Below are 26,241 nucleotides of genomic sequence, written 5' to 3' on the forward strand. Positions count from 1 at the left end.
ATAAGATCTAAAAGCTTAGACAGTGTTTAGATTCTTTTGGAGCTTTGGTCAATCAAGAGAGTGGCATTAGTTGCGCTTTGACTGTTGCAATCTTTCTTACCTTTGTTTTATTGCTTTTTAAAAAACCTGCGCTGATGTTTTTTGTCCTTGTTACTGCCTTGGGTCCCAGCTTCTGGGAGAAAGGAAGGCTTACCAATGTTTTAAATAACTGAATAATCTCAGGCCTCTTCCGCGCATGCAGAATAATTCAGTCCACTTTCAGTCCACTTTCAGTGCACTTTGCAGCTGGATTTTACTGTGCAGAACAGCACAATCCACTTGCAAACAGTTGTGAAAGTGGATTGAAAGTGCATTATTTTGCATGTGCGGAAGGGGCCTCGGAGCTTGGGTTCTGTTTGGGTTAGAATCTCTCTCCCTGGTGTTTGTGCTGTGCATAATTTTCCAGGCGGGCACCGTTTTTGTTTTTTTAGGAGAGTCAGAATGCCTTGGAAAGGGAAGAGCATAAATCCCAGCTTGCATCCTAGCTACTATGTATAGAAGAGATTATAAATAGCCAAATAAAGAACAATTTTGCTTGTTAAGGCTGACGTACCAGATGCCAATTTATGCACCGCCAGCTTAACTCCGAATGCATTACATTTCGCTTAATGAGATTTTATCTGGCTCGCTTTTGTTTGCGTCAAGCTATTGGTGCGTCTCCTCCATTCTCCCGACAAAACTGAAACATTGGAAATGGTTGTTCGTCTACTATGTAAAAAGCTTCATGCCATTAGCGTTCGGGAGCAGCATTAAATTCTGTTGCAAGTTGCCGTTTCTCCCGAAGACGAGTGGGGTGGGGGCAAGAACCCTATCGACAAGGCAAGACGTCTGTGCCATACTTTGAAGATTTGTGTATAATTAAAATCTGGGCCGCAGATGTACTTTGTTTGTCGGTAGCCACAAAAATGCCTCCCCCTCCCCACAGTAAATAATAAGTGAACCACTTGAATGAAATATTGCTTGATATGAGCTCATGCAAGCATCCAGCCCGATATACAGAGAGCAGTTTGAGGAATTGCTTTTCCTTGTTGGCAGAAAGGAATTGAAGGATGTTGAGAGTGAACCATCGAATGGCAGTTTGCATTCCCCCCCCTCCTTCCTGCCTCAAAAAGGCCTGTCCGCAGAATTGATGCCACATCCAGTTTTCTTCCCATTGCGCTTGTGTTGACGTGCTGCTGGATTTATTTGAAATGCCCCGTGCCTGGACAGAGAACCGAATGACATAAACGTACCAGCTTCTTTGGTCTTCAAGTGGTTCCTTCCTTAAGAACTGGAGCTATGTCTTAGCAGCAATGGCGCCAGCCCCCCATCCTGCTTCTGGTTATGTCGTCAAGAAGCTGAGCTGGTTGCCTTGACTCTGCGACCAGCGATATGACTTGGGAAAGAACTACACGGGTGGATCTTCCCATGCAATCAGCTTCCTTCCATTCATGCTGGAAGTGATGGCGTAGCTGCCCCTATTACAACTTGAGAGTTTTGCTCAGAAACGGAAAGTTAAGCCACCTCGTACCGTGCTTAAAGCGATAGTCCCCAATAAATTATGGGTGAACTCAAGACGATGGTGGACTGTATTAACACTGTCAAGATCAGCAAAATTTTGCTCCTCTGGTGGTAAACAACCTTCTTTGAAAAAAACCATCCAGACTTGGGGTGGATACCCTGGCTCGAGAACAACATATTTTTTTTTAAAGTTTATTGATATTTTGGATTGTTACAGATTTCTATTATACATCTTTATGTTTCATCCTCCATATCCTTTTACCCCCTTTCCCCCCCTCCCCCCTTCTTCTTTTCTTCTTTAAATGTGCAGCAGCAGGTCCATTGTTTCTAATCTTCTTTTCCAGTTTTCTTCTGAGATTCCAATTTCGTTTAACCAGTCTTTGAATTCAATCCAGATCCACTTCATATCTTTTTGCTTTTCTTGCCATATTTGGTTTCTTGACATTATGTCAAAAATTTCTAATTGTATTTGTATTGTATTGTATTATTCAATTTGTTTCCATATATATTCCAACCATTTCTGTATTGTCCAGATTCTTTTGTCCTTCCACCCTAATGCTATTACTGCATGGGCCGTTCTGATCATAAGTTTAAATAGCATTCTCTTTCTTTGTTCTATTGTTGTATAATCCAGTATGCCTATAAATAATAGATCTATATTTATCTTTATTTCTACATTCACATATTTTCCCATATACATTGTAACATTTTCCCACAGGTGTTTTACCTCTGGACATTCTAACCACATGTGGGTGTAAATTGCATTTTTATCCCCACAATGCCAACATTTCGGTCTGAGTTCATTTATCATATATGCCAAGTTTAGGTGTTCCCATATACCATTTTAATATTAGTGTCTTCTCCAACTCTGCATATTTCTCTATTTTTTATCTTATTTATATTGTCTATTATTTGTTTTATAGAATCTATGTCTTCTTTTACTCCATCTTGTTGCCATTTTTCCATTACTGCTTACTTACCTATAAGAATTCTTGATCTTCTATCATGTATTTATATAAAACTCCTAACATTTTTCCTTTCCTTTCATCATATGTTTTTATACAATTTTTCATTATACAATCTCCTTCTATCCTGGAGACTTTTATCTTTTCCCAAATTCCTCTTAGTACTAACCAGTTCTCTGTACCTTCTTTCTCCATAAGATGTGGAAACGTTATTAAATCTCCTCTTTCATTATACAAATGTGCTACTTTTTGTAGTCCTTGTCTATGTAGAGATCTTATTACTTGGCCTCCTTCCTTGCTGACCATGCTCCCTATTGGTGCCGTGTCCAGAACGAGAACAACGTCTTGAGTTGAGATTGTCCACTGGACCACACATCAGATGGCTGGAGGAAATAGAAATACTTCAAAAGACCTCACGCATTAGCAAGCATTTTTGAACACTCTCTTCATCAGTGAACCATCTCCTCAGTACACATATTCAATTAGCCAATACATAATCATGGGTTTTAATGACCATCAGATGGTATCCTGATCCCATGTGGCTTATTCGGTTTTGAGAAGATATTGATCACAGTATATTGAAGTCCTCTCGTGCTTCAGTTGCCTGGGATTTCCAGTACATTGGAGTTATCTAGTTCCTCAACAAGTTGGGACTTTCATAAACTGTTGTGCACAGAGACGTAGCTGGGCCAGAGTGTGCCTGGTGCGCACTCTATGTTTTCCACCCCCCACTCCATGGCGCCCTGTCCCTCCTTACTTTAGTTCAACCTGGAAAAGCAGCCTGTTCCCTTGAGGCTGAAAACGGCCTGGTGGAAACTATACTTCCCATGAGACCCTGGGGCTTGCAAGGTCTCCTGGGAAGTGTAGTTCTCACAAGGCCATTTTCAGCCTGAAGGAAACAGGCCACTTCTCCAGCCTGCACTGTTTCACTAGAATAAGGGGGGGGCGCCGCAGGGGTGTGTGGAGGCGATTTTCCGCCTCCCCAGGTGTGCGCCTGGTGCAAAGCGCCCCCCCCCCCAATCCCCTGGTAGCTTCGCCTCTGGTTGTGCACGCTTATTTATACGTAACTATATATGTTATGTCATTTAGACGTGATATAGGACTTATTGTATGAGTATTGCTTTCACAATATAGTGCGCGGTAACTTTCCTTTATGGTGACAGCGGGTTTAGGTGCTGTTGAATTTCAGTGTTATCACACGTAATGATAAATCTGTTAATTTTTGAGGCAGCTATTAGTGCAGCGTGCTTTCTGTAATTGCGCCATAACATATACCATGGGGCTTGATGCCAAAAGGGACGCATGTGAAACCGTTAATGCAGCATCCTTGACTCTGCAGTGCCAGCGGGATGGAGAGGGGTCAACAAAGAGCGCTACGCTGACTGCTGTGTATCAGATGCCCTTTGTAGCTCTTGCTGGTGCTCATCCAACATCGGGAACGACTGGAGGAATAAATCAATGGGCAGTGGGTGGGAATCCAACATATCCTGGATAATTACAAGTCTGTTTCAAGCATGTGCATTGCTAACAAGCTACATTATCTAATATATTTTGTAGTTGACATTGGACCGATAAGAATGCTTTTCCATATGGCTTCTCTCTGTGTCCCCTTTTTCAAAGCAGCCGTTTAAGCAGCGACTTTAGCGTGAGTGTTTTAATCTGATTTTTTTTTCAGTGAAGGAAGCTAAGTAATTGGCTGATCTCTGAACTGCAAAAAATGTCTTGCTGTGTTGAAGGTTGCATGAAATTAGAACTTAATCAAAGATCTGAGTTGCCGCGTTGCAAGGAGAAACTCTCTTTCTATTTTTATCTTTTAGCACCATCAAGGGAGATGTAATTTACTATTACGGAAACAAAGGAAGCCCAGATCCCGTCTTCCTAAATCCCGGTGGGTTATATCAGAAAAACTGTGGGTATTCCGGTTTGTTTTTAAAGCGATAAGGTGTCTTTGTTTGTGTGTGTGCGTGCGTTGTGTGCTTTGCCTTGAGAGAGAAAACACCTGGAGAGGCCTGTTAAAAGGCGTTTTGTGCAGCGGTCTATTGATTAGCACATATTTGGCCACACATTTAGTGGGCTTCGTTAAAATTTGGTAGGGGTGAAGCCAGAGCTCAGTAGCAGAGCATAAGCTTTCCACGCAGAAGGACCTGAATTTCCAACTGAAATGGTTTGGGTTGGGCTGGGCCTTTGCCTGAGACCTGGAGAGCTATCAGGAGTCAGAAGGACCCAGTTCACACATGAAAGGGGAAAGGAGGTGGTAGACTGAACTACCTCAACTGGTTGTTGTAGGCTTTCTGGGCTGTGTGGCTGTGGTCTGGTAGATCTTGTTCCTAACGTTTCGCCTGCATCTGGGGCTGGCACCTTCAGAGGTGTATCACATAGAGGTGTGTGTTACACACTGTGTCTAGTGAGAAGGGAATGTTTAGTGGGGTACATGTTGTCCATTTCCCAGGGTGGGGAACCAATCAGTAAGCGTTTGGGTGGAACTTACTATGCAAAGGTGTGGTTGACTGCATTGTGTTGCAGGTGAACCTTTCTCACTGGACGCAGTGTGTAACACACCTCTCTCTGTGATACACCTCTGAAGATGCCAGAACAAGATCTACCAGACCATGGCCACACAGTCCAGAAAGCCCACCACAACCAGCTGAGTCCGGCCGTGAAAGCCTTCGACAATAAATTGAACTACCTCACTTCAGACTGCAGATTCAGATGTAAAAGTAAATATTTATTAAGTGTTATAACCACCGGCCTTAATAACATGTCATAAAACCGTATCAATAAAAGAGATATTTGTAAAATAAAAATATACAATAATCAATTCCATAGACAAAACTGCACTGACAGATCTATTTTTAAGCATTGGCAAGCACAAACCTTTCTCCTAATTTCATTGATAAACACATAAAAGAGGCAACCCTGTGTGTAATCACTGGGTTTACATCCGCCAACAGAAAACAGATGCAGTCCTCATCTGACTCCAAAACCCCCGGAATAACTTGGCTCCATCTAGATCAAATACTGTCATATAGTGGATGATAGAAAAAATAATGGGCCAGGTCTTCTACCTGGTTAAAATCACACGGGCAGAAATGAAGATCAGGAAAGATTTTACTTAATCTGCCCTGAATGTAAGCCCAGGGCATTGTGTGGAATTGGGTGCTTGTACGTTCTCTTCTTAGAGATGTCTCCTTAAGCTTAAATAAAATATAATGAGAATTTTTGAACCGGCTTAAAGTGGGAATACCATCTCAAAATATTTGAATTTTGAGCAGACTGAATGTCCTGGCAAGCTTCTTTATCGTTTGTCCATTCACAAATGTTATTATAGTTAGTACCAGTGTGGCGTAGTGGCTAAGAGCAGGTGGATTCTAATCTGGAGAACTGGGTTTGATTCCCCACTCCTCCACCTGAGTGGCTGAGGCTTATCTGGGGAACCAGATGTGTTTCCGCACTCCTACATTCCTGCTGGGTGACCTTGGGCCAGTCACAGTTCTTCAGAACTCTCTCAGGCCGTTTCTGCACGGCCCCCCAGGCGCCTCCACGCCGGCAAGAATTCTACCGGCGTGGAGGCGGAGGCCGTTCGCATGCAAGCATGCGGACGGCCTCTGGAGAGGCTGGCAGATGGCAGGCAGCTCCGCATGGAGCCGCCTCTTCCCCCCTCCCTGTCCCACTCACCTTGTCCCCGTCGTCGGCCTGCTGGCCGTCGAAGCCCCGCCCACGCTGCCCTCCGACCTCCAGGGGTCGGAACCCAGCGTCAGGCTCATTCCAACAATGTCCGAATGGAAGGGAAACAAGCGTGTTCCCGGCTGATTGCGCTGTTAGCGCAGCGAGGAACCTGCGCTGTTGAGAAAAACAACCCTTTAAAGGGTTGTTTTTCAGGGCGGCTTGACGCCGCCCTGGGGGAGAGGGAGCGACGCTAGGTCAACGCTGCTGCTTAGCAGCAGCGCCGCCTATGCGAATGGCTCCCTGGGAACGGCGTTTTACCGTTCCCGGAAGCCATAAACAGACCACGTCTTGAGCGGCCTCAGCTGCACCTGCCTCACAAGGTGTCTGTTGTGGGGAGAGGAAGGAGCTTGTAAGCCAGCCTAGGCTCCTAAATGTGAATTTCCACTTGCAGCCTGGAGTGTTGCAGGACATCCTTCCTTCTTGGATCTCTGCCACCTCATTCCCCTGCATGGGAGAACCGAGGCTACGGTACTGGGCAGTATCATGTGTTGCACTCTGAGACTCTTGTTCTAATGACCTACTTGTCTGCAGCACCCACGTGAGCTATCAGGCCATATTGATCCACAGGCGTGCGATAAAACTGTGGTGAGAAAACCAGTAGCTCGTGGTGGATTTGGCCCAGGTCACCTTCATTTGTTTTGCCACATATGTTGCTTTTTCAGACTGTTTAGCAGTTAGGCCCAAAGAGCCTTTTTTATCTTCTCCTGAATGGACCAGGCTCGTTAACTTGGACATGAACCAGATGTTTGAAGAATTTAGTACCGGTTGCTACTTATTGATAATTTTTGTAGCTTTTTTTCTGTGCACACACTGTGTTAGAGTAGATTATTCAGCCTCCCAAGTCCACTGGATGTTACTCAGATTTAACAGATAACGGAGTGAGTGACACATATATATAGAGAGATGCCCATGTACAAGCACAGAATTAATAATAACTGAGCAGTAGTGGTTAAGAGCAAGTGTACTGTAATCTGGAGGAACTGGATTTGATTCCCCGCTCTGCTACCTGAGCTGTGGTGGCTTATCTGGGGAATTCAGATTAGCCTGTACACTCCAACACATGCCAGCTGGGTGACCTTGGGCTAGCTAGTCACAGTTCTTCTGAGCTCTCTCAGCCCCACCTACCTCACAGGATGTCTGTTGTGAGGTGGGAAGGGAAAGGGGACAGGCTGCTGCGGAACATAGAGGGAGGAGGAGGAGAAAGGGGATATAAATCAACTCTCTTATGCTTCTTCATAAATGAAATATTAATCTTGATAGTAAAGGTAGATGAGTCGAGGATGGGAAGCTTAGCTGTTGTTCATTGGTTCATTGATTCATTCATTCATGTATTCACTCATTGTTTTGGTAATTCTGTCGTTCATTTATACGCTTCCGATCCCCAGCAAGGGGCTCAGTGATGAACAACTTCTAATTCAAACATCAAGCATGTGAGCAGTCGTCATGCCCAAAATACAAATACATATAAGCTCCATCCCATAATCATCAATAAAACAACCTAAAACTCATACATAAAAACAGCCGGTTGTGGTTAATAAATAAACAAGAGGCATCCAGAAAACCCCAGGCAGAAGCCTACTCCCAAGAGGGGGCGGCGGGCCCCTCAATATGAGGGGACCCTGATGTAACAGCACCAAGGCAAAGAGCAGTGAGGGGGCACCATATCAGCAGCTAGGCACTTTCAAAATTAATTGTCGCCACAGTTGATTCTGATTCTTCTATGCGAATATGCAAGCTGCAGCAAATACTTTTAAGATATCCCATGGCATCAAGTCAAAAGTAGAGTTCTAGGGGAAATGCTGGAGACCCGCCTCTCAGCATGAAAGACTGTGGGTGATTCTTAAAGCCAGGAAAGGACCCAGCAGACTCCACCATCTTGGCGAGTTTCCCCGCTCTTCTAGCACAGGGCCACTCTTTTTTAAAGTGTGAAATATCAGCAGCCCTGTTTTTAGTACAGCGCAATTAGGAAGCAAATGTTTCCAGAGGTATCCAGGCTATGCTGTATTGTCACAGCTCAGCAGCATTAGGCTGTCATTTGGGGGTCATTAAAAGGCACCACCAGTTTCATGTAAGAGTTCTTGGCAAACACTGCTGTGATCCCCATGTGCCTTGCAGGGAGAGCTTTCTGGGGTTCCTGTTCTCAGAAAGTAGCCTCCATGCAGGTCCCTCCTCAGGTGATCTACAGGCTAGAGGGTGCCCGTGCTTGCAGTACCAGCAGGGGCTGATGTGGGAATTGTTGTCCATGAGAACATCTGAAGCATGAGAGTTTGTACCCATGATTACCACATCATGTATTTTCTAGACAGAAGCAGCGTAGGCATTGATTTTCAGAAAAGCTGTTAGAGGTGGGGAGTTAGAACTAGATGGCTTATAGAGGACTCCTTCTAACTCTAGGTCTTGATGAGAGGACCTCCCTCGGCAATGGTGGTGAACCTATGGCACAGGTGCCAGAGGTGGCACTCAGAGCCCTCTCTGTGGACATCAATGTGAGGGGGTGATGGCTGGCGGGCCTGATGCCTGTGCTCCAGGTGGCTGCTGCCCGGGGGGTGGAGCGGGGGGGCAGAGGCAGCAGAGATGCTAGAGAGATGCAGAGTGGCACATGTTGGACTCTGCTGGAGGCTGACAGGCCAGCTATGCCCCTCAGGGGGGGGTTGTTCAGGTTAGAATTGTCATGCGTAAATGGCACTTGCAATAAATAAGTGGGTTTTAGGTTGCAATTTTGGGCCTTTCGGTCACCGAAAAGGTTTGCCATCACTTTCATAGGGTTTTTTAAACAACAAATCCCAGACTCCTGACGGGACAGGAGCCCTGTCTGTCCTTTTCTCATACAAATCTTTCAGAATACCCTTAATTAAAAAACGGAGAAACTGTGTAGCTCTGTCCAGAGTGGCTTTGTTTCAGCAATACGCCTTTAATTCCGGTGACTTCCCTGAAAGGCGTGCAGCAGCTAACCACCCCTTGGCCTCAGAATGATCACAAAAGAATCCACCATGCAGAGGATCCAGCAAGCTGACCCTGATCTCTCTGCATCCAGCCCGGTGTGGATTCTCTGCAAAATCTGAGGCTCTTGCAGGAAGAGGAGTAGCTGCTCTTGGAGGGATCTTGGTAGGAGATCATTATATTTTCAGCTCCTGCTTGTTTGGATTTGGATTACGGCCAGGATGTAGGGCACTGCTGGGAGAGAGTCCTGCCATCAGCCAGTGCAAGTTAAGCCCTTGCCATTACTGAAAGCCTGTTTGAGCAAATGTGCCTTTATCCGCGCCTGTGAAAGAAGGATGGGGTGCAATTGATTGTACCATTTAGCAGCACGCTTTTAACACACACAGTTATGCTGCAGTCTTTAAGGTCTCCTGAAGGAATGCAGTCGGTCCAGTTGCATCTCTCTGGAGAGCCAGCATGGTGTAGTGGTTAAGAGCAGGTGCACTCTAATCTGGGAGAACTGGGTTTAATTCCCTGATCTGCCACTTGAGCTGTGGGGGTTTATCTGGTGAACCAGATTAGCTTGTGCACTCCAACACATGCCAGCTGGGTGACCTTTGGTCTAGTCCCAGTTCTTCAGAGCTCTCTCAGTCCCACACCTCACGGGGTGTTTGTTGTGGGGGAAAGGGAAAGAAGATTGTAAGCCCCTTTGAGTCTCCTTACAGGAGAGAAAGGGGGGATATAAATCTAAACTCTTCTTCTTCTTCTTTGCTCGCTGTGTTATAGAACTAGGTCTTGACCAGTGTGATGACTCTGCAGTGACATGAATTGTCTGGGCATCGTGCTGCTGTTTAGTGCTAGCCGTTTTAAAAGCTTCTTGTGACACCGAAGCACCGTGTCGGTTCCCCTGTTGTGCTGTAGGAAATGAGCAGACACGTTTCTGCCTAGCGAGGTGTTATTGGTAGGGAAACCCAGCTTGTCAGGTGCTGAACGCTGTACCTAATACAGTTACTGGGTCCAAACAGGATGAGAATGAACAAGTGTGATGGATAGGGTTCAAAGATAAAGGCCACTATGTATATGCCTGCCTCTGTGTTGTTTTCAGAAGCCCAGCTTTGATTTGATGATAGACGTGAAGTTCCACAGTAGGGCAGAATGTGATGTCCATTTAAGCTTACCTATCCCTCATTTGATTCTATGTCTTTGCTTTGCAGTGAGGTTCTCCCATTTTTTTTGTTTACCCAGGTAACCCTCTCGTAACATGTCCCTAGCCAAATCAAGCCACCATTTCACCCATTTCCTTGTTGTTTCCATGCAACCTCCATTTGGGGAGGTTGTCTGCTACCTTCAGTTGTTGTTGTTGCCACTTCTGGTCTACCATTACTTCACTAGACCAGCCTTGTGGGTTCACAGCTCCAGTCATATTCCTTCACCGTTCCATAAAAAAAAAAGAGCTGTTCAGATCCTCCTGAAATGGTAGCCTAAAGAGTAGGAGGAATGACTATGGTCTGGGCGGGGAAAGGCAGCAAGGAAACCTAGGAGAGACACCTAGAGAATGCATGGTGGATCTCTTAAGCTTCGCCTCTGAAAGGGAGTGAAAAAGTCACACTTAAAGAGGTGTTGGAAACCACAGTGATTCTCTGATCTGACAGTGTGGTGAGCACCAAGGGGAATGTGTTCATAACACAAAATTAAACCCAAAGGAACTGTTTGCTCAAAGTGAAGCAGACCACTCATGTATCAATGGCCGATGTCACTGAAACCCACTATCTTTCAGTAAAGGTCTTTCTAAGTAGGTTGAGAATTCTGTGGCTGGTTGTGTGCTTGTGTGTATATGTGCGTGTGTGTGTGTATGATGCCTCTTACTGCTGCTTAATATCTTGATTTGAATTTGGGTTTTCATGTGTTCCATTGTTGTAGACACCTCAAAGCTTTCTGAAGCAAAAGGCCCAGGCCTCAGTAAATGCCATCCATGGTTGCAGCCAACCTACAGCAACTTCTACCGGCAGGGAGACTTTCACTGGAAGTAGAGAAGCAGAGATGGTTTTCTTCCATTGCCTTCCCTCTATAGGTTATTTCTTGGTTGGTTTCCCATCCAACCCCTGCTTTTCTAGCACTTCTGTGAGATGTAGCAAAGGGTAAGGCCATATATCCTGCTGCCTGCCCCTCACAAGAGGCCAGGGTGTAGATTCTTCTTAAATACAAATAAGGCTGTCCCCCTTGCCTGCATATTATTCTTATCACCCTTGGTCCTTTGGGAGACTCCCAAAGGAACAACAGAACAATCTCTCTAACTTTGTTCCTTTGGAATCATCCGGTGGAGATGGTTGAAAAGATCTTGAGCAAGGGCAGTTGCTTGACCGGAGAGTGTCTACTTTGCATGCAAAAATGGTCTTGGGTTCAGTCCCTGACATCTTCGGTGAAAGGATCTCAGGTAGCAGGAATAATCTTGAGACCTTGGAGGGCTGTTGCCAGTAGCAGCACATCAGAGAAGGACATAAGAAGGGTCCTGCTTGATCAGACTGTTGGCCCATCTAGTCCAGCATCCTGTCTCACACAGTGGCCAACAGTTCGAGGGGAGAGGCAGTAGAGACCAGGGCCTTCTCCTGATGTTGCCTTTTGCAAGTGGCACTAAGGCCCCTTCCTCACCTGCAGAAAAATGCATTTTCAATTCACTTTCAATGCACTTTGCAGCTGGATTTTACTGTGTGGAATAGCAAACTCCACTTGCAAACACTTGTGAAAGTGGATTGAAAGTGCATTATTCTGCATGTGCGGAAGGGGCCCCAAAGGTTCATTACCTCTGAATACAGAGCTTCCTTTTGGATAGTAGCCACTGATAGGCGTCTTCTCCATGAATGTGTCCCATGCCCTTGTAAAGCCATTCATTCTTTTTGCCGTTGTCCACAGGCAGTGAATTGCACAGCTTAATGACCTAAGTATTTCCAGATGGACCAGGGGTCTGAACACATATAAGCCCATTTCATACATTGGTATTCGGAGGCAACAGGAGAGTAAATTGACCCTAAGCTGGCTTCTTGCTCCATTCAATGCAAGTGCTCAGAGATGGGTCTAGACCAGGGGTAGGGAACCTGCGGCTCTCCAGATGTTCAGGAACTACAATTCCCATCAGCCTCTGTCAGCATGGCCAATTGGCCAATTGGCCATGCTGGTAGGGGCTGATGGGAATTGTAGTTCCTGAACATCTGGAGAGCCGCAGGTTCCCTACCCCTGGTCTAGACTGAGTACTGGTCCAGTCTTGCATATCACAGGGAAAGAGGATGCATGCATGATCTTCCAACTCGATGGTGTTATGTGAAAAATCCCCTTGGGGCTTCTCCATGCAGCCATGCAGGTACAATATCACAGGAAGGAGCCGCTGGAGTCAGTTTATACATTTTCAGTTTCTCTGTGAAAGTCATTTGTGCATTGTCTTTTCTCCCCGTGAGCAGGCTACTACCCTGTTTCCCCGAATATAAGACATCCCCTGAAAATAAGACGTAGTAGAGGTTTTGCTGAAGTGCGAAATATAAGGCATCCCCCGAAAGTAAGATGTCGCAAAGTTTTTGTTTGGAAGCATGCCCGACGAACAGAACACAGAAAAATAAGACATCCCCTGAAAATAAGACATAGCGCATCTTTGGTAGCAAAAAATTAATATAAGACACTGTCTTATTTTAGGGGAAACACAGTAGCTACTCTCGGGAAGTTTTTGATCTGCGGTTTTTCTTGACTTACATAAGGTCCCATAGCAAAGTTGAGGTACTTGGAAGGGGAAAATGGTTGAGGAGTCCATTTGTTGGATCGTCAGCAGTACGAGAGGCGGTGGTCTACAGAGGGGTTGCCTTTTCTTCTCCTTTTCTCATTGCAAAGCAGCAGCTGTCTTCTAACCCCTTTTAAATATTTATCCTTTGACAGTTTTTTTCGAAAAGAAAATCGTCTTTTAACTAATTGGTAAAAACAAACATGTCTGTGGATGATTCTCGGGGAAATTTAATAGCCGAACGCCTGATTTTCTAATGCAAACAGATGGTTATTGGTCTGTAAAGTAATCTCGAGCATGTGGTCTGCACCAAGAGATGCCTGCAGATTAGGGTGGAATTGTATCTTGGAGCAATCACTGGGTTGCTGTTGAAAGATGTAGCCCAGGGGTGTCAAACATGTGGCCCAGGGACCAGATGGGCAGTGGGGGGGGGAGGCTGCCTCAACTGGCTTGTGGGCCTAAAAAACCTTCTCGGGATAGCCTCCCCACCCCACTGTGGGCTCACCAGTCCAGGCACACACACCCCCAGTGCCATTCTGGGACTAAGTCACATTTATGTCATATCCGGTCTTCATAACAAATTAGTTTGACACCCCTGCTCTAGCCCCCTCCTCTTTTTCTCCCCTCCTCGTCTCTATCCCACCCCACCCTCCAATTGCAGGTGATAACACATACCCGTATGCTAGCACTGTGCATTTCCTTGCTTTTGTCATGCAAAATAAACAGTAAGGGAGAGCTTCTGCTGAAATCAGCGAGAGAAGAGTAAAGTCAAGGTGAAGAAAAAGAGATTCCACCTAAACCCCAGGAAAACCTTATTGATAGTAAGGGCTGTTTGACAGTGGAATGCACTACCTCAGAGTGTGGTGGAGTGTCCTTCTTTGGAGGTTTTTAAAGAGAGGCTGGATGGCCATCTGTCAGGAGTGCTTTGATTGTGTGTTTCCTGCATGGCAGTGGGTTGGACTTGATGGCCCTTGGGGTCTCTTCCAACTCTATGATTCTATGATTCTAAGATGACTTCTTGCTTTACAATTAACGATGTAGTCAGATGTTGCAATTAATCAGTTGGGCGCTTTGCCAGTTTTCACTAGTTCAGTCATCGTACCCTTTTCTTGCATGGGTAGAGTGGTGTTTTACCCTCTTTCACACCAATGTGCTGTATCCCATGGGGTTCCATTTTACAGATGCAAAGGTGAGGCCAATGGCGATAGGCTTCTTTAACATTCTCAGCGTAGCTTCCTTAAGAGGCAGCTTGTTTGTTTGTCTATCGGTTCTTAATTTAAACCGTATTTTTCATTGTGTCAGTGTTTTTATGTTCTTATGTTCACCACCTTGTGAACCCTGATTGGGTGGACAGGCAACGTTAAAATGCTTTAGACAAGAGAACAGGAAAATGTGGAAATTCACAAAATGTGTAGATGAAAGGTCTATTCTCCCCCGACGCCCCACAACAAACCCAGACAGGAGCTGAGGTCCGGCAATCATAAGGACATCCTCTTGCAGACCAAGCAATGATGTCTCCTGGGATTTTCTGAAACACCTCCTACTCCTGTAAGTTGCAGGGAAGCTAGCTAGCTGGTTCTTTGCTTTGGGAAAGAGGTGTTTGGCAGTAGAAATGGATTGGTGCCAACAAACACATTGGTGGGAGCCCTCAGGACCCGGTGTGGATCCTACTACTATCTTTCCAAAAGTCTGGGTCAAAGAAAAATGTTTATTTTGTTTATTGCATACTGACTTGACTTTTTAAGCCACTGTTTTCCCAACGAAGCAGGGCAAGTAACTATACTGAAATAGAGCTAAGAAAAGAAATCAGAAACTGGCAGCCCCATCCAAAAAGAGTTGTCCTGTTTTATAGTCAGTGAAAATAAATGGGCTTAGAAGGATGTAACTCTTCATAGGATGACACTACTTCTTGTTTGGGCTGGTGTGTGTGTGTGTATTATTCTGGTGTGTGTGTTTATTACTCTAGGGTTTTTTTCCCCCTTGTAATATGTCATGTATACTCAAAAGAGCTGCACTTCTGCCAATAATGCGATTTCTGTTAAAAGCTAGCTTGTGTACTTTCCTAAACCATCTTGTTCCTTATCTGAATTGGTTATAATTCACTGAAAGCAAATGGAGCAGAGTTAGTGAATACACGTTTTTCGTGTTTAATTGTTTGTTTGTTTGTTTGTTTGTTCGTTTGTTTGTTTAAGTGGGGTGCCCTACAATGATCTGTAAGGCAGACTGAAAAGAACAGAAATGCTAGAAGCCACTCTTGATCCCCAGATAACAATTGCTTCTGGTCCCCCCCCTCCCCCGGCCCAAATTGTCCAGAGCCAACCCAAATGTAGCGTCATGTGTAGTCAAGTGACTTATGATGACCCTGTAGTCAAGTGATAAACAGGTAAGAAACAAACAGAGGTGGTTTGCCATTGCCTGTCTCTGCGAGTAACAATACTAGTGGAAATAGAGTTAAGGAAAGAAAGCAGAAACTACCAGTGCCATCTATGGCAATCCCCATCCACTCCCCATCCACTCCCACACACGCCAGCTGGGTGACCTTAAGCTAGTCACAGCTCTTCTGAGCTATCTCAGCCCCACCCACCTCACAGGGTGTTTGTTGTGAGGGGGGAAGGGCAGGGAGATGGTCAGCCCCTTTGAGTCTCCTGCAGGAGAGAAAGGGGGATATAAATCCAAACTCCTCCTCCTCCTCCTCCTCCTCCTCCTCCTCCTCTTCTTCTTCTTCTTCTTTTTCTTCTTCTTCTTCTTTTTCTTCTTCTTTTTCTTCTTCTTCTTCTTCTTCTTCTTCTTCTTCTTCTTCGTCGTCTTCTGCTTCTTCTTCCTCCTCCTCCTCCTCCTCCTCCTCCTCCTCCTCCTCCTCCTCCTCCTCCAAATACTAACCAAGGCCAACCCTGCTTAGTTCCCAAGATTTGATGAGATCGGGCTAGCCTAGGGCCATCCAGGTCAGGACAAACCCAAATATCATACAGCAACTATTCACCAGGTTCAGCCAGCTCATACTCTGCCCCCTGAGTCATTGCGACATTCTTGAATTTTGCCCTCCACCTGGCAACCCTAACATTGTCCTTCCCCGTGGGTCTGCAGTCTCTTCAGCCAAGTGTTGGTTATAAACAGCTCTTAAAATTTATGTTTTCCCCCTCTTCCAGGGGTTTATGGCTTGAGCAACTCTCTGCTGGATACTCCATGGAAGAAGCTTCAGTTTGGAAAACAGCTCTTCGCAGATGTTGTCAAGCGCAGTCAAGACCTCGCCAAGGAAGACCTGGTGCAAGAACTCATTAAAATGATGAACAACCAAGACCCGTAAAAAAACCACTCTCATATCTTTCTTGAGTGTCTAGTCTTTTTGGCAATCTGTCAGTTGTTTTCAAAACTTGCATTTTATTAGGAGTCTGTGATGTTTGAGAGCGTAATGTCAGCCAAAGAGACCAAGGTATTGGGGAGGGTGGGGGGGGAGGGATGCTTCAGTTCTTTCAGTCTAGACTTATTAGGATGCTACTGAGATCTCTTTGTGTATTTAAAATACAGTTATCCCTTTGAAATCGCTGGGGTTAGGGGCGCAGCACCCCCATGATCTGGAAATCACGCAAAATCTTTTGGCCCTTTCTTCGTACCAGATAATCAGTTTTTTAAAAAAATATTTTCTTTTAATTTCTAAAAAGAAATTGTGAATATTTATAGTTTAAACCACAGGTGTCAAACTCGTGACCCTCCAGATGTTATGGACTACAGTTCCCATCATCCCCTGCCAGGAGGACAGAAAGCAAAGCTGACATGCAAGCTTCAAAACACGGCTTGTCAGTGGGAGGCTTGAAAGTTCACACCACGGTTTGGACTCTAAACAAGGGTTAGCACATACCACAGTTGGATGCAAAGTTTGGGTTGAGCCAGTGAGGACTCTGATTGGCTCCCCCAATATATCATGGATCTTTATAAAGCAGCAGAAGAAGAGTTTCAGTCTATACCCCACCTGACTCTCGTGTAAGGAGACTCAAAGGGGCTTACAAACTCCTTTCCCTTCCTCTCTTCACAAGAGACAGCTTGTGAGGCTGGTGGGGTTGAGAGAGTTTCAAAGACCTGTGGCAAGCCCAAGGTCACCCAGCAGGAATATAGGAGAGGAGGAACAAATCTAATTCACCAGATAAGAGTCAGCCGCTCATGTGGAGGAGGGGAGAATCACTCCGTTCCCCAGACTAGAGTTCACCTGCTCTTAACCACTATGCCACATTGGCAGCTGCGGTGTTGGAGCACTGCTGGCACTGGGGGACTTTTAACACCTTCCATCTGCTGCACCTGCCTTCATTGTTTCCTCAGTTGTAGTAGCAGTAATATTTATTGCATTAGCCATAGACTGTCACAGTCAACATGTAAGACAAAGGATATATAGCATACCTGCAAATAAACTATATACAAATAATAAAATCGTCTAAATTAAAATTGTCCAGAATAAAGCCGAAACTATTTTAAAAGAATTATGGCTAAAGCTTGCCCTTTGTGACACCCGTTTGTTTCTGCTAAATATTGTGTAATACAATAAGCATATCTCATTACCAGTTGCCTGTATCGGCGTATCAATGGGGAATGTAAAAGCACAAGGTACAATATCCAACACGAAATACGGAAAGCAATACAATCGATATAGCCTGATGTATTTGAACACCAAAGGGCTATAATTTGGCTTTGTTCGGAGTCATTGGGACCGTTTTCTTCTTTTTCAATACTGATAAAAAGAGGAAAGTGGCCGCTTTTAGCATGACTATTGGGAACACATCCGCCAGAAGATAATTAACTTTGTCCTCATCTGTCCCTTTAAAGTCTGTCAAAATGCTTGCGAGATATTTATCACATATACGCTCATAAAATGAGTAGTTTCCCCAGTTGTATCCTCCTTGTGGCTGTTTTTAGCTTTGATGACAGGTAGCTGTATTGTACCTACCTCCCCTATCTTACCAGCAGTAAAAGCAGCCTACCGGTGTGCAGCTAGTTTGATGGAGGAAAATGTCATGGTAGGAGAAAAGAGTTTAAAAGGTGGGGGCAGGACTTCCCCAGCATCACAGCCCTGTCCTTGTGTAGTTTCTCCTATTCTACCCGCGTCTGATTTTTGAGGGCAAATTAGCCAGAGGTTGGAGAGATCCACTAACATATTCCCCAATATACCCTGTAATTCAGACTCAGTCTTTGGCCCATTCCGCACAGCAAATATATACTGGGTTGCAGCCGGGATAAAGGAGCCCAGCCCCCTTTTAAATTCTTCCCTCCTACCATGACATTTTCCTCCATCAAACTAGCTGCAAGGCGCATTCAAACAAAAGAATCTCAAAAATTGCAATTCTTGAATAACCCAGGTTTTTTGCGGGGGGGGGGGGGACCTGGAGCAGATCCACATTAGCAACGGGATCCGTGCAAAGTATCCCTCCCGGCCACCCCGGGTTTTTTACCAGTGTTATTCTGGTTTAACTGACCCATGAGGAAAGGGCCTTTGTTGTGTAGGAGCACAAGCCCTTCCCAGGGCTGGCCAGTTTCTATATTCTCAGAAGCCATTTTATTCCCTGGCTGCACAAACCCTGTTCTTTGCATTCCTGTATTAATAAAGCCAGAGATGCATCATAACCATTTGTTTTGATAACTTTCCTTATACATTCCTTTTCATTAGAAAGAGATTTTTTAAACAAAAAAAAAACAGCACAAAAAAGATGTCCTATGAAAGCCATATTCAGCTCCCTTCCATATCTTTTTACTTAGATATGTATCATCTTGCAGAAGTGGCATCTCTGTGATTTACTGGGGTCTTTTGTTGATAATTGGATTTCAACTCTTAATATATGACGGGAGGCGGAAAGCGCCGAGCGAGTGGACTGTAAACTAGGATTCAGATGCGACTCAGCTCATTGTCTTCAAGAAATAGACTGTTTGGATTGATTTTTAAAAAAAAAATATTTTCAGTTTGTTGGCCTAAAGCAGAAATTCAGACTTGCAAGAACACATATCAGTGGCCAAAGAGAGAAATAGGTGGATTGACAGAGCTCATAACACCTTGAAGTTCAATCGAAGGACCGATTTCTGCCATCCCACTTAGCCTTCATGGAATTAGATTATTAATGATTCCTGTGCATTTATACATGCAAAATGCTCTGCCTTGGTGTAAACATTATTCAAAGTACCTTGTGGTATGCGGGCTGCATCAAAGGCTGATTCTTGAGGCCCCAGTTACATTCCCAGGAAAGACATGGGTGAAATCTTCTGGTAAAATAGAACCAGTATAATGCGATGGTCAAGATGAGGATCTGGTAGACCCTGGTTCAAATCCCCTCTCTGTTATGAAAGCTTGCTAGGTTGCCTTAATTAGAGAACTGGTGGATGGTGAGCAGGATGGGTTCTTGGTTGTCCAGGGCACCATGACTGAGGAACCGCCTCCATCCATCCATCCATCCATCCATCCATCCATCCATCCATCCATCCATCCATCCATCCATCCATCCATCCATCCATCCATCCATCCATCCATCCATCCATGTGTTTCAGAGGCAGTCAATGGCACTTCTGAGAACTTTTGGGAAGCTCCATTTACTCTGTGGTCCATTCGTTTCTGTAGATCCGCTGTTATCTTTTGGTGGTGCTTTCTGCTGGACCTGTTGTTTTCATTCAGGGTTAGTTCTGGTGTTTGGTTTCAAGAATATTGGTTACCTGCCGTATGGACTCCGTGACAGGCTGGGATATAAATATTCTAATCAAACTGAGAGTCGGGTGATGCTATGCTGAAACTCCCTGTGACGTGCCTGGGTTATTATTTCAACCTCTTTAAATGTTCTCTAGAAAGATAGATCTGTTCTGGGAATGTTCTCTAGAAAGATGCACCTGTGTGTGTTGTATGGAAAGCCAGTATTGCAGGGACCCAAAACATGACTCCTCTATTCTCTGCAGCAAAATTAAACAAAAGTCTAGTGCCACTAAGTTTTAGTCTTTAATGTACCACAGGGGTTTGTTTAACTGTCCTCCCTTTGATTTGCCTCTAATGAAGTGAGTTCACATGCTAGAATAAACACAGTATTCAGCTCCCATTGGACTCCTGTTTAATCATCTTTAATTTAATTGCTGTCCTATCCAGACAGTTGCCGGACCCTGGCATTGAGGATCAAGGAAAAGACTACGTCCTCCCCATGCTGGACAAGTACGCGGCTATCTGTGTCCGTTGCCCGAATTATGGAACCAGGTAAAACAAAGGCTCTAGGAGGTTTTTGTGCACAGTAAACACTGCTTCTGTTTTTTGCTCAACCCAGAGTGAATGATAATTCTCATATTCGTTCAAGGCTATATTCTAATGCAGAAGCACACAATTTTTGCAACCACTTTACCTCAACTGGCTGTACTCATTTTTTACTGAGACAGAGTTGTAACAGGGCTACCCACCGTTCCCTGTTTACTGCCTGCTGGAGAGGTAGGCTAGGGCACCCTTTCACTCTGCCCCTCCACGGGGGTGCAATTTGGGGGGAGGGCGCAATTTCAGAACTTGTCCTGGGTGCCATTTGCTTCAGGTACACCACTGTGTTGCAGCATTCTGCAGCAGTGGTGCAGCGTTTAAGAGCAGGTGCATTCTAATCTGGAGGAACCGGGTTTGATTCTCCACTCTGCCGCCTGAGCTGTGGAGGCTTATCTGGGGAATTCAGATTAATCAGCTTGTGCACTCCCACACACGCCAGCTGGGTGACCTTGGGCTAGTCACAGCTTCTCGGAGCTCTCTCAGCCCCACCTACCTCACAGGGTGTTTGTTGTGAGGGGAGAAGGGCAAGGAGATTGTAAGCCCCTTTGAGTCTCCTACAGGAGAGAAAGGGGGGATATAAATCCAAACTACTCCTCCTCCTCCTCCTCCTCCTCTTCTTCTTCTTCTTCTTCATGCATCAGCCAAACAAGTTGTCTCGAAGGGCCAACAAACAGAAAACAGAGGCCAAGGACTTCTCATTGCGTTGCCTTCCAGCACTGGCATTGAGATGTCGGTTCCCTTTATGCGCTCTGAATATAGCCTATCAATTTCATCACGTGCGCCTGAGTTCTTTGATTATGAAAGAAACGATTTGTGCTATCCATGTTCTTCAATCCCGTGCATAATTTTATAAACCTCTCTCCTTAGTCTTGTTTCTCTCTTTTCAATATTATTCATGACCCAGATGTATTGTGTAGTTCTTGAATCAATCATTTCAGCGGTGAAGTAAAGTCAGAAAAGTCTGAGTTCTGCAGAATAGGTATTGCATCTTCTTTGTCCTTGACCGTAATGCTGTGAATTTTTCCCCCTGATTTATTTTTCTGTGTGCAGCGTAGGGTGAAAGTTTTTAAAAACTTCTACTCCAAGAACATAAAGCTTAGAAAACGAACCCGAAGTTTAAATAGATGAAAACACAGCTATTTTTTTCTGGTTTTTTTTTGTTTTCAGAACAAATACAGTCATTCTCATTGATGGCGAAGGCCACGTCACTTTCACCGAGCGCACGATGCTGAATGCAGACGTCGACCAATGGAAAACGAGCACCTATCAGTTCAAACTGCAGATTTAACAGCTTTCCATTTGAATGGATCACAAGAAAAGAAACTGAGAACAAGCTATTGAAGTTGGGGGTGGGGGAGGCCTTGGAAACGGGCTTTGAAGAGCAGACGCTCATGAATGTTGCTGTAGCATACCCTAGCAACCACCAAAACCGTTTTTTGCACAAAAGCCTTTTTTTTTAAAAAAAAATTAGCTATCTATGTGAACCAGGTTTTGACCTGGTTGCTGTGTTTGACTTTTCCAAAGAGACTCTACCAGGCTACAAGATTAGCTGGCACAATTGTGGACGTGGTATGGGATACATAGGAGAGGATTATCGTAATTTCTTCTTTGGCCTGATAGAGTTGGGGAAACAAAACCAAGAATCTGCAGTGTGATTTTAAAAAAAAATTATTGTTGATCTACTGAGCAAGAGCTGTGCATTCGTTTCAGCATTTGGGAGTATTGATCTCTTTCCGGCCTCCCAGACAGACTTTGACATTGAAATGAATGGTGAAGCTCCTGCTCACAAGGAGCTACACTTGTGTTGAAACTTTGTGACACTTTTCTCCCAGCACAACAGTCTATTTTTTAATCACCATCTAAAATTTCTTTCTTTAAAATTGCCTGCCGCTGTTGTGAGCAATCAAGACATTTTTAATCTTAGTGAACTCCCTCTTTTTTTTTTTTACGAACTTCTAAATAAGATTCCCGAAGGCTTTCATGGCCGGGTTCAACTGGCTGTGTGGCCGTGGTCTGGTAGATCTTGTTCCTGTCATTTCGCCTGCATCTGTGGCTGGGGCGGATTCCGCATGGGCCAAAAATAGTGGTGTGAAAACGGTGTGAAAATGGTGTAAAAGGGTTTATGCCGTTTTCACACTGTTTTCACACTGCTGTCTTTGGCCCATGCAGAATCAGCCTGGCATCTTCAGAGGTGTATCACAGAGAGAAGTCTGTTACACACTATGTCACTGGAGTATTATACACTGGACACAGAGTGTAACAGACTTCTCTCTGTGATACACCTCTGAAGATGCCAGCCACAGATGCAGGCGAAACGACAGGAACAAGATCTACCAGACCATGGCCCCACAGCCCGGAAAACCCACAACAGCCAGTTCTAAATAAGAATTTCTTGAACATCAGTCTGTATCCCTTCTGCTTTTTAAAGGGGGGATTCTTTTTTATCAAGCTAATTGCAGCATTTAATGTGTTAAGGGAATGTACATTTCAGTATTGAGGAATTCTGTTATTGTTGTACGTGTAGGTAGAAGGGTTTGTATTCAGTTGACTCCATTGGAAAATAAGAACCAACCTGCTAGGTCAGACCAAAGGTCCATCAAGTCCAATCTGGTCCAGTCCCGTTTCTCACAGTACCCATCCTAATGCTTTGGGAAGCCATTTGGTGGTGCACGCAGGCAACGTCTTGAGGCTGAAGGCAACATGTGGGTGGCAGGACGTGTCTTGGTGGGCTTTAAATGCCAGGAGTCCTGAGTTCAGTTCTTGGCATCTGCAGTTGAAGGATCTCTAATTGGTTCTGAGGACAATCTTCCTCTGACAAACAGCAGCTCTCCAGGGTCTCAAGCACAGTCAGTAAAGCTGAGCTGGATGGACCAGTGGTCTGAATTGGTAAAAGGCAGTGGTGGCGAACCTTTAGCACTCCATATGTTGTGGACTACAATTCCCATCAGCCCCTGCCAGCATGGTCAATTGGCCATGCTGGCAGGGGCTGATGAGAATTGTAGTCCATAACATCTGGAGTGCCAAAGGTTCGCCACCACAGGTATAAGGCAACATCGAGGATCAAGGTGAGAATTCCTGCAGATAGAAGAGTGGGGCACAATTGTAGTTGATTCCCCTTCCTATTGCAAGCATCCAAGTCCACCCTCATGCTGTTCCTGGGGGTATCTCCTGTCCCCCATAAGTAGCATTTGAGGGGGACCTTTTGGACTTTAGTAGGAAGGATCCATAGCCTAGAGATCTGCTTCCAGTCACAGTGCACAGTACAAGGCTAGATGGACCAATGGTCTCCCTTCCCCTCAAGCAGTCTCAGGGACGTTCTTACAATAGCCATGTAATAGGGGGAGTCTCTGCTGGGTGTCCATGGATCTCTTAACATAAGTATGCACCACCTGGCTGTGCACGTGAGTGTCATAACCACAAGTTGCCTGTTTGCTGTCAAAAGACACTTGCTCCGAGCCAAAATTGAAATGTACGGAGCACCTAGTCCCTCAAGGATATTCCATATCCCCACCCTGGATTTTCAGCTTTCCTTCAAAAATATTTTTATTTTTAGAATATTTTTAAAAGAAGCATGGAGGCTATGGCTGATTCCGCATGGGCCAAAAACAGCAGTGTGAAAACAGTGTGGAAATGGTGTAAAAGAGTTTAAAACCGTGTAAAAGGGTTTATACTACCGTTTTCACACCGCTGTTTTTGGCCCATGCAGAATCAGCCCAAGTTCTACCCAACTGCTCACAGAGAAATAAACTTGTTTTCATTGTTCTTGTCAATGAGAGCAAAAGCACAGGGTTCACTGGCGAGCAGCAGACCACTATTTTCAAGTGTTGTAAAAATACAATTTTATTAATATTCAGTACAAAATAACTTTATTAGGCTGCCTGTGTTTAGGTGCGTGCTGTTCGGCCAAGGTTTCCCATACCCTTTGGCTCCTCCATATAGAATTTCAGGTCTTCTGTAGCACACCCCTGACGTGACATGTGCAATGCAGAACACGATAAGGAAAATGACACAAAGCTTACCACTGGGCTGTGGACTTTGTGCAGCTGTATACCTTTTTGTTTTCGATTTGAAAGAAGACACCATTTGTCATGATTATGGCACAAAGTGGCGAGGGGAGCAAATCCCCCCCCCCCAGCCAGACCTCCCAGTGTTTTGAATAGGATGTCTTGGAAGTCTCTTGCCAGTGGTTAGTGCAGGGGCGTTCAGTTATCTCTGCAGCCAGACTATACTGCAGGAATCCCACAAGCGTGCTTTAGCCGGACCTCAGTTACCCATCACGTCATCATTAATAGGGTTTTCAAAGTCATAGAGTCTTTGACTCTGGATGAAATGGAAATGAGCCCGACCTTCTGGTTTTTATACTTGCATCTGTTAAGAGGAGGATCAGAAAGATCCTCTTCAGGGATGCATTTGCTAGATCCAACACCAGGTGGCTCCTAACCTTCAAAACTCACCCCCTTGCCGCAAAGTAGACACGCTTTGCTCCACTCTTCCCAAATTCTGGCACGGCATGGAAGGTTACCTGCCAGTAAAGAAAAGCATTTGTGTGTGAAGCAGCCACAGGAAGTAATCTTTTTTAAAATGTACTTAGAACTTTTTAAGGCCATCTGCATCTAACATGTGTAGAAAACAGTCACATGGTCTTGTTACTATTGTGTTTTTTTCCATCTCAGTGTCGTCTGTATTATGTACAACCTTAAATCACTGCTGTGTGTCTTGGTGGCATTTAAATTGGTTAAACTTTTTTTTAAAATGGCAGATCAATAGGATGCCTATTGGAGCACAGGAAACACTGCCAAGAAATGGTGCGCGCACATGGCATGGCTAAAAAATTATTTATTTCTAAATCAGGGAAACTTAAGTGTGGTGACGATGAAAACATTGCAACCCATAAAAATCTACTGAAGGTAGGATTGTGGGGGTTTTTATCACCTTGACCAAAAGCTAGAGTCTCAATGCACATATTTTTTTTAACAAAACACAGGATTTCAGCTGTGCTTTAAAGAGGATCACACTTCTGTTCAAAATCTACCTCTCCTTCCTGAGCAAAGTGGAACCCGTCAAGTGAAAGTGGTGAACGCTTTCGATGGGGTCAGTGAACTTTTCCAGAAAACGCATATCCATGTGTTCCTTGCACCTGTGTGTAACTGGAGCTGTTTCTGACATTGTGTTTGATTTTAAGCACATATGTAGGGAAACAGTCATAAACTGGGAGGAGGCATAAGGTCTGCTCCGGATGCCGCCCCCCTCCCCAGTTCCCCACTTACCTGGCTGGGCCGCTGCTGGGTGCCCCTCGACCCTGCCCCACCAGGCTGCTCCTTCAGCCGGCAGAGGCTCTGCCAACAGAAGGAGCAGCCTGGTGGGGTGGGGCCGAGGGGGGTGGGGTGAGATTCTCTGCCCCCCCACATGACCAGCTGGCATGCGCCTGGGGACATGTGACCCCACATGTTCCCATGAGCACTTCGCCTCTGTCCAGCAGCCTAGCTTCGCCCGAGCTCATCAGAGCTTGAGAGCTAAGCAGGGTCAGCCACCAAGAGCACCAAAAATGTTTGGGGTTGCTACGCAGAAGGCTACCATGGCAAACCCCCTCCGTTGATCTCTTATTTCAAACACCCGTAGTCCTGACATTGTTATGGGTCAGTTGCAACTGGACAGCATGTTCTTATAAGATCTCTGGACTGTCCATTGGAGGCACTGGGCGTGCGGACAGCAGACACGTTCCTGAGCCCTGATCGAGACATGCATCCTAGAGCAGTGGTGGCGAGCCTTTGGCACTCCAGATGTTATGGACTACAATTCTTATCAACCCCTGCCAGCATGGCCAATTGACCATGCTGGCAGGGGCTGATGGGAATTGTAGTCCATAACATCTGGAGTGCCAAAGGTTCGCCACCACGGTCCTAGAGGAAGGACAGGCTGTCCCAGCCTTGGTGGGAAGTGCCAGTGAGTCAAACGGGATGTCAGGCCACCCCGTAGGATTTTCAAGGCAAGAGACAAATGGAAGTGGTTTGCCATTGCCTGCCTCTTGTGTCACAACCCTGCACTTCCCCCGTCCAAGTACTAACCAGAGCTAA

General features: G+C 45.2%; 1 protein-coding gene across 7 annotated transcripts in view; it reads left to right on the top strand.

Annotated features, from left to right (window-relative positions):
* TANGO2 (transport and golgi organization 2 homolog) overlaps positions 1–22,203 on the top strand; it is an 84,613-nt gene extending 62,410 nt beyond the window's left edge. For all 7 annotated transcript variants that reach the window (XM_048515113.1, XM_048515111.1, XM_048515117.1 and 4 more), the window contains 4 exons: positions 4,322–4,392; positions 16,059–16,212; positions 20,015–20,119; positions 21,335–22,203. In XM_048515113.1, coding sequence (XP_048371070.1) covers positions 4,322–4,392; positions 16,059–16,212; positions 20,015–20,119; positions 21,335–21,455 — 451 coding nt within the window. In that variant the 3' untranslated portion in view covers positions 21,456–22,203. The remainder of the gene's footprint in view (positions 1–4,321; positions 4,393–16,058; positions 16,213–20,014; positions 20,120–21,334) is intronic.
* The last annotated feature ends 4,038 nt before the right edge of the window (positions 22,204–26,241 follow it).

This window comes from Sphaerodactylus townsendi, linkage group LG13 (genome assembly GCF_021028975.2).
Source record: "Sphaerodactylus townsendi isolate TG3544 linkage group LG13, MPM_Stown_v2.3, whole genome shotgun sequence".
In the NCBI taxonomy this organism is placed as follows: Eukaryota; Metazoa; Chordata; class Lepidosauria; order Squamata; family Sphaerodactylidae; genus Sphaerodactylus; species Sphaerodactylus townsendi.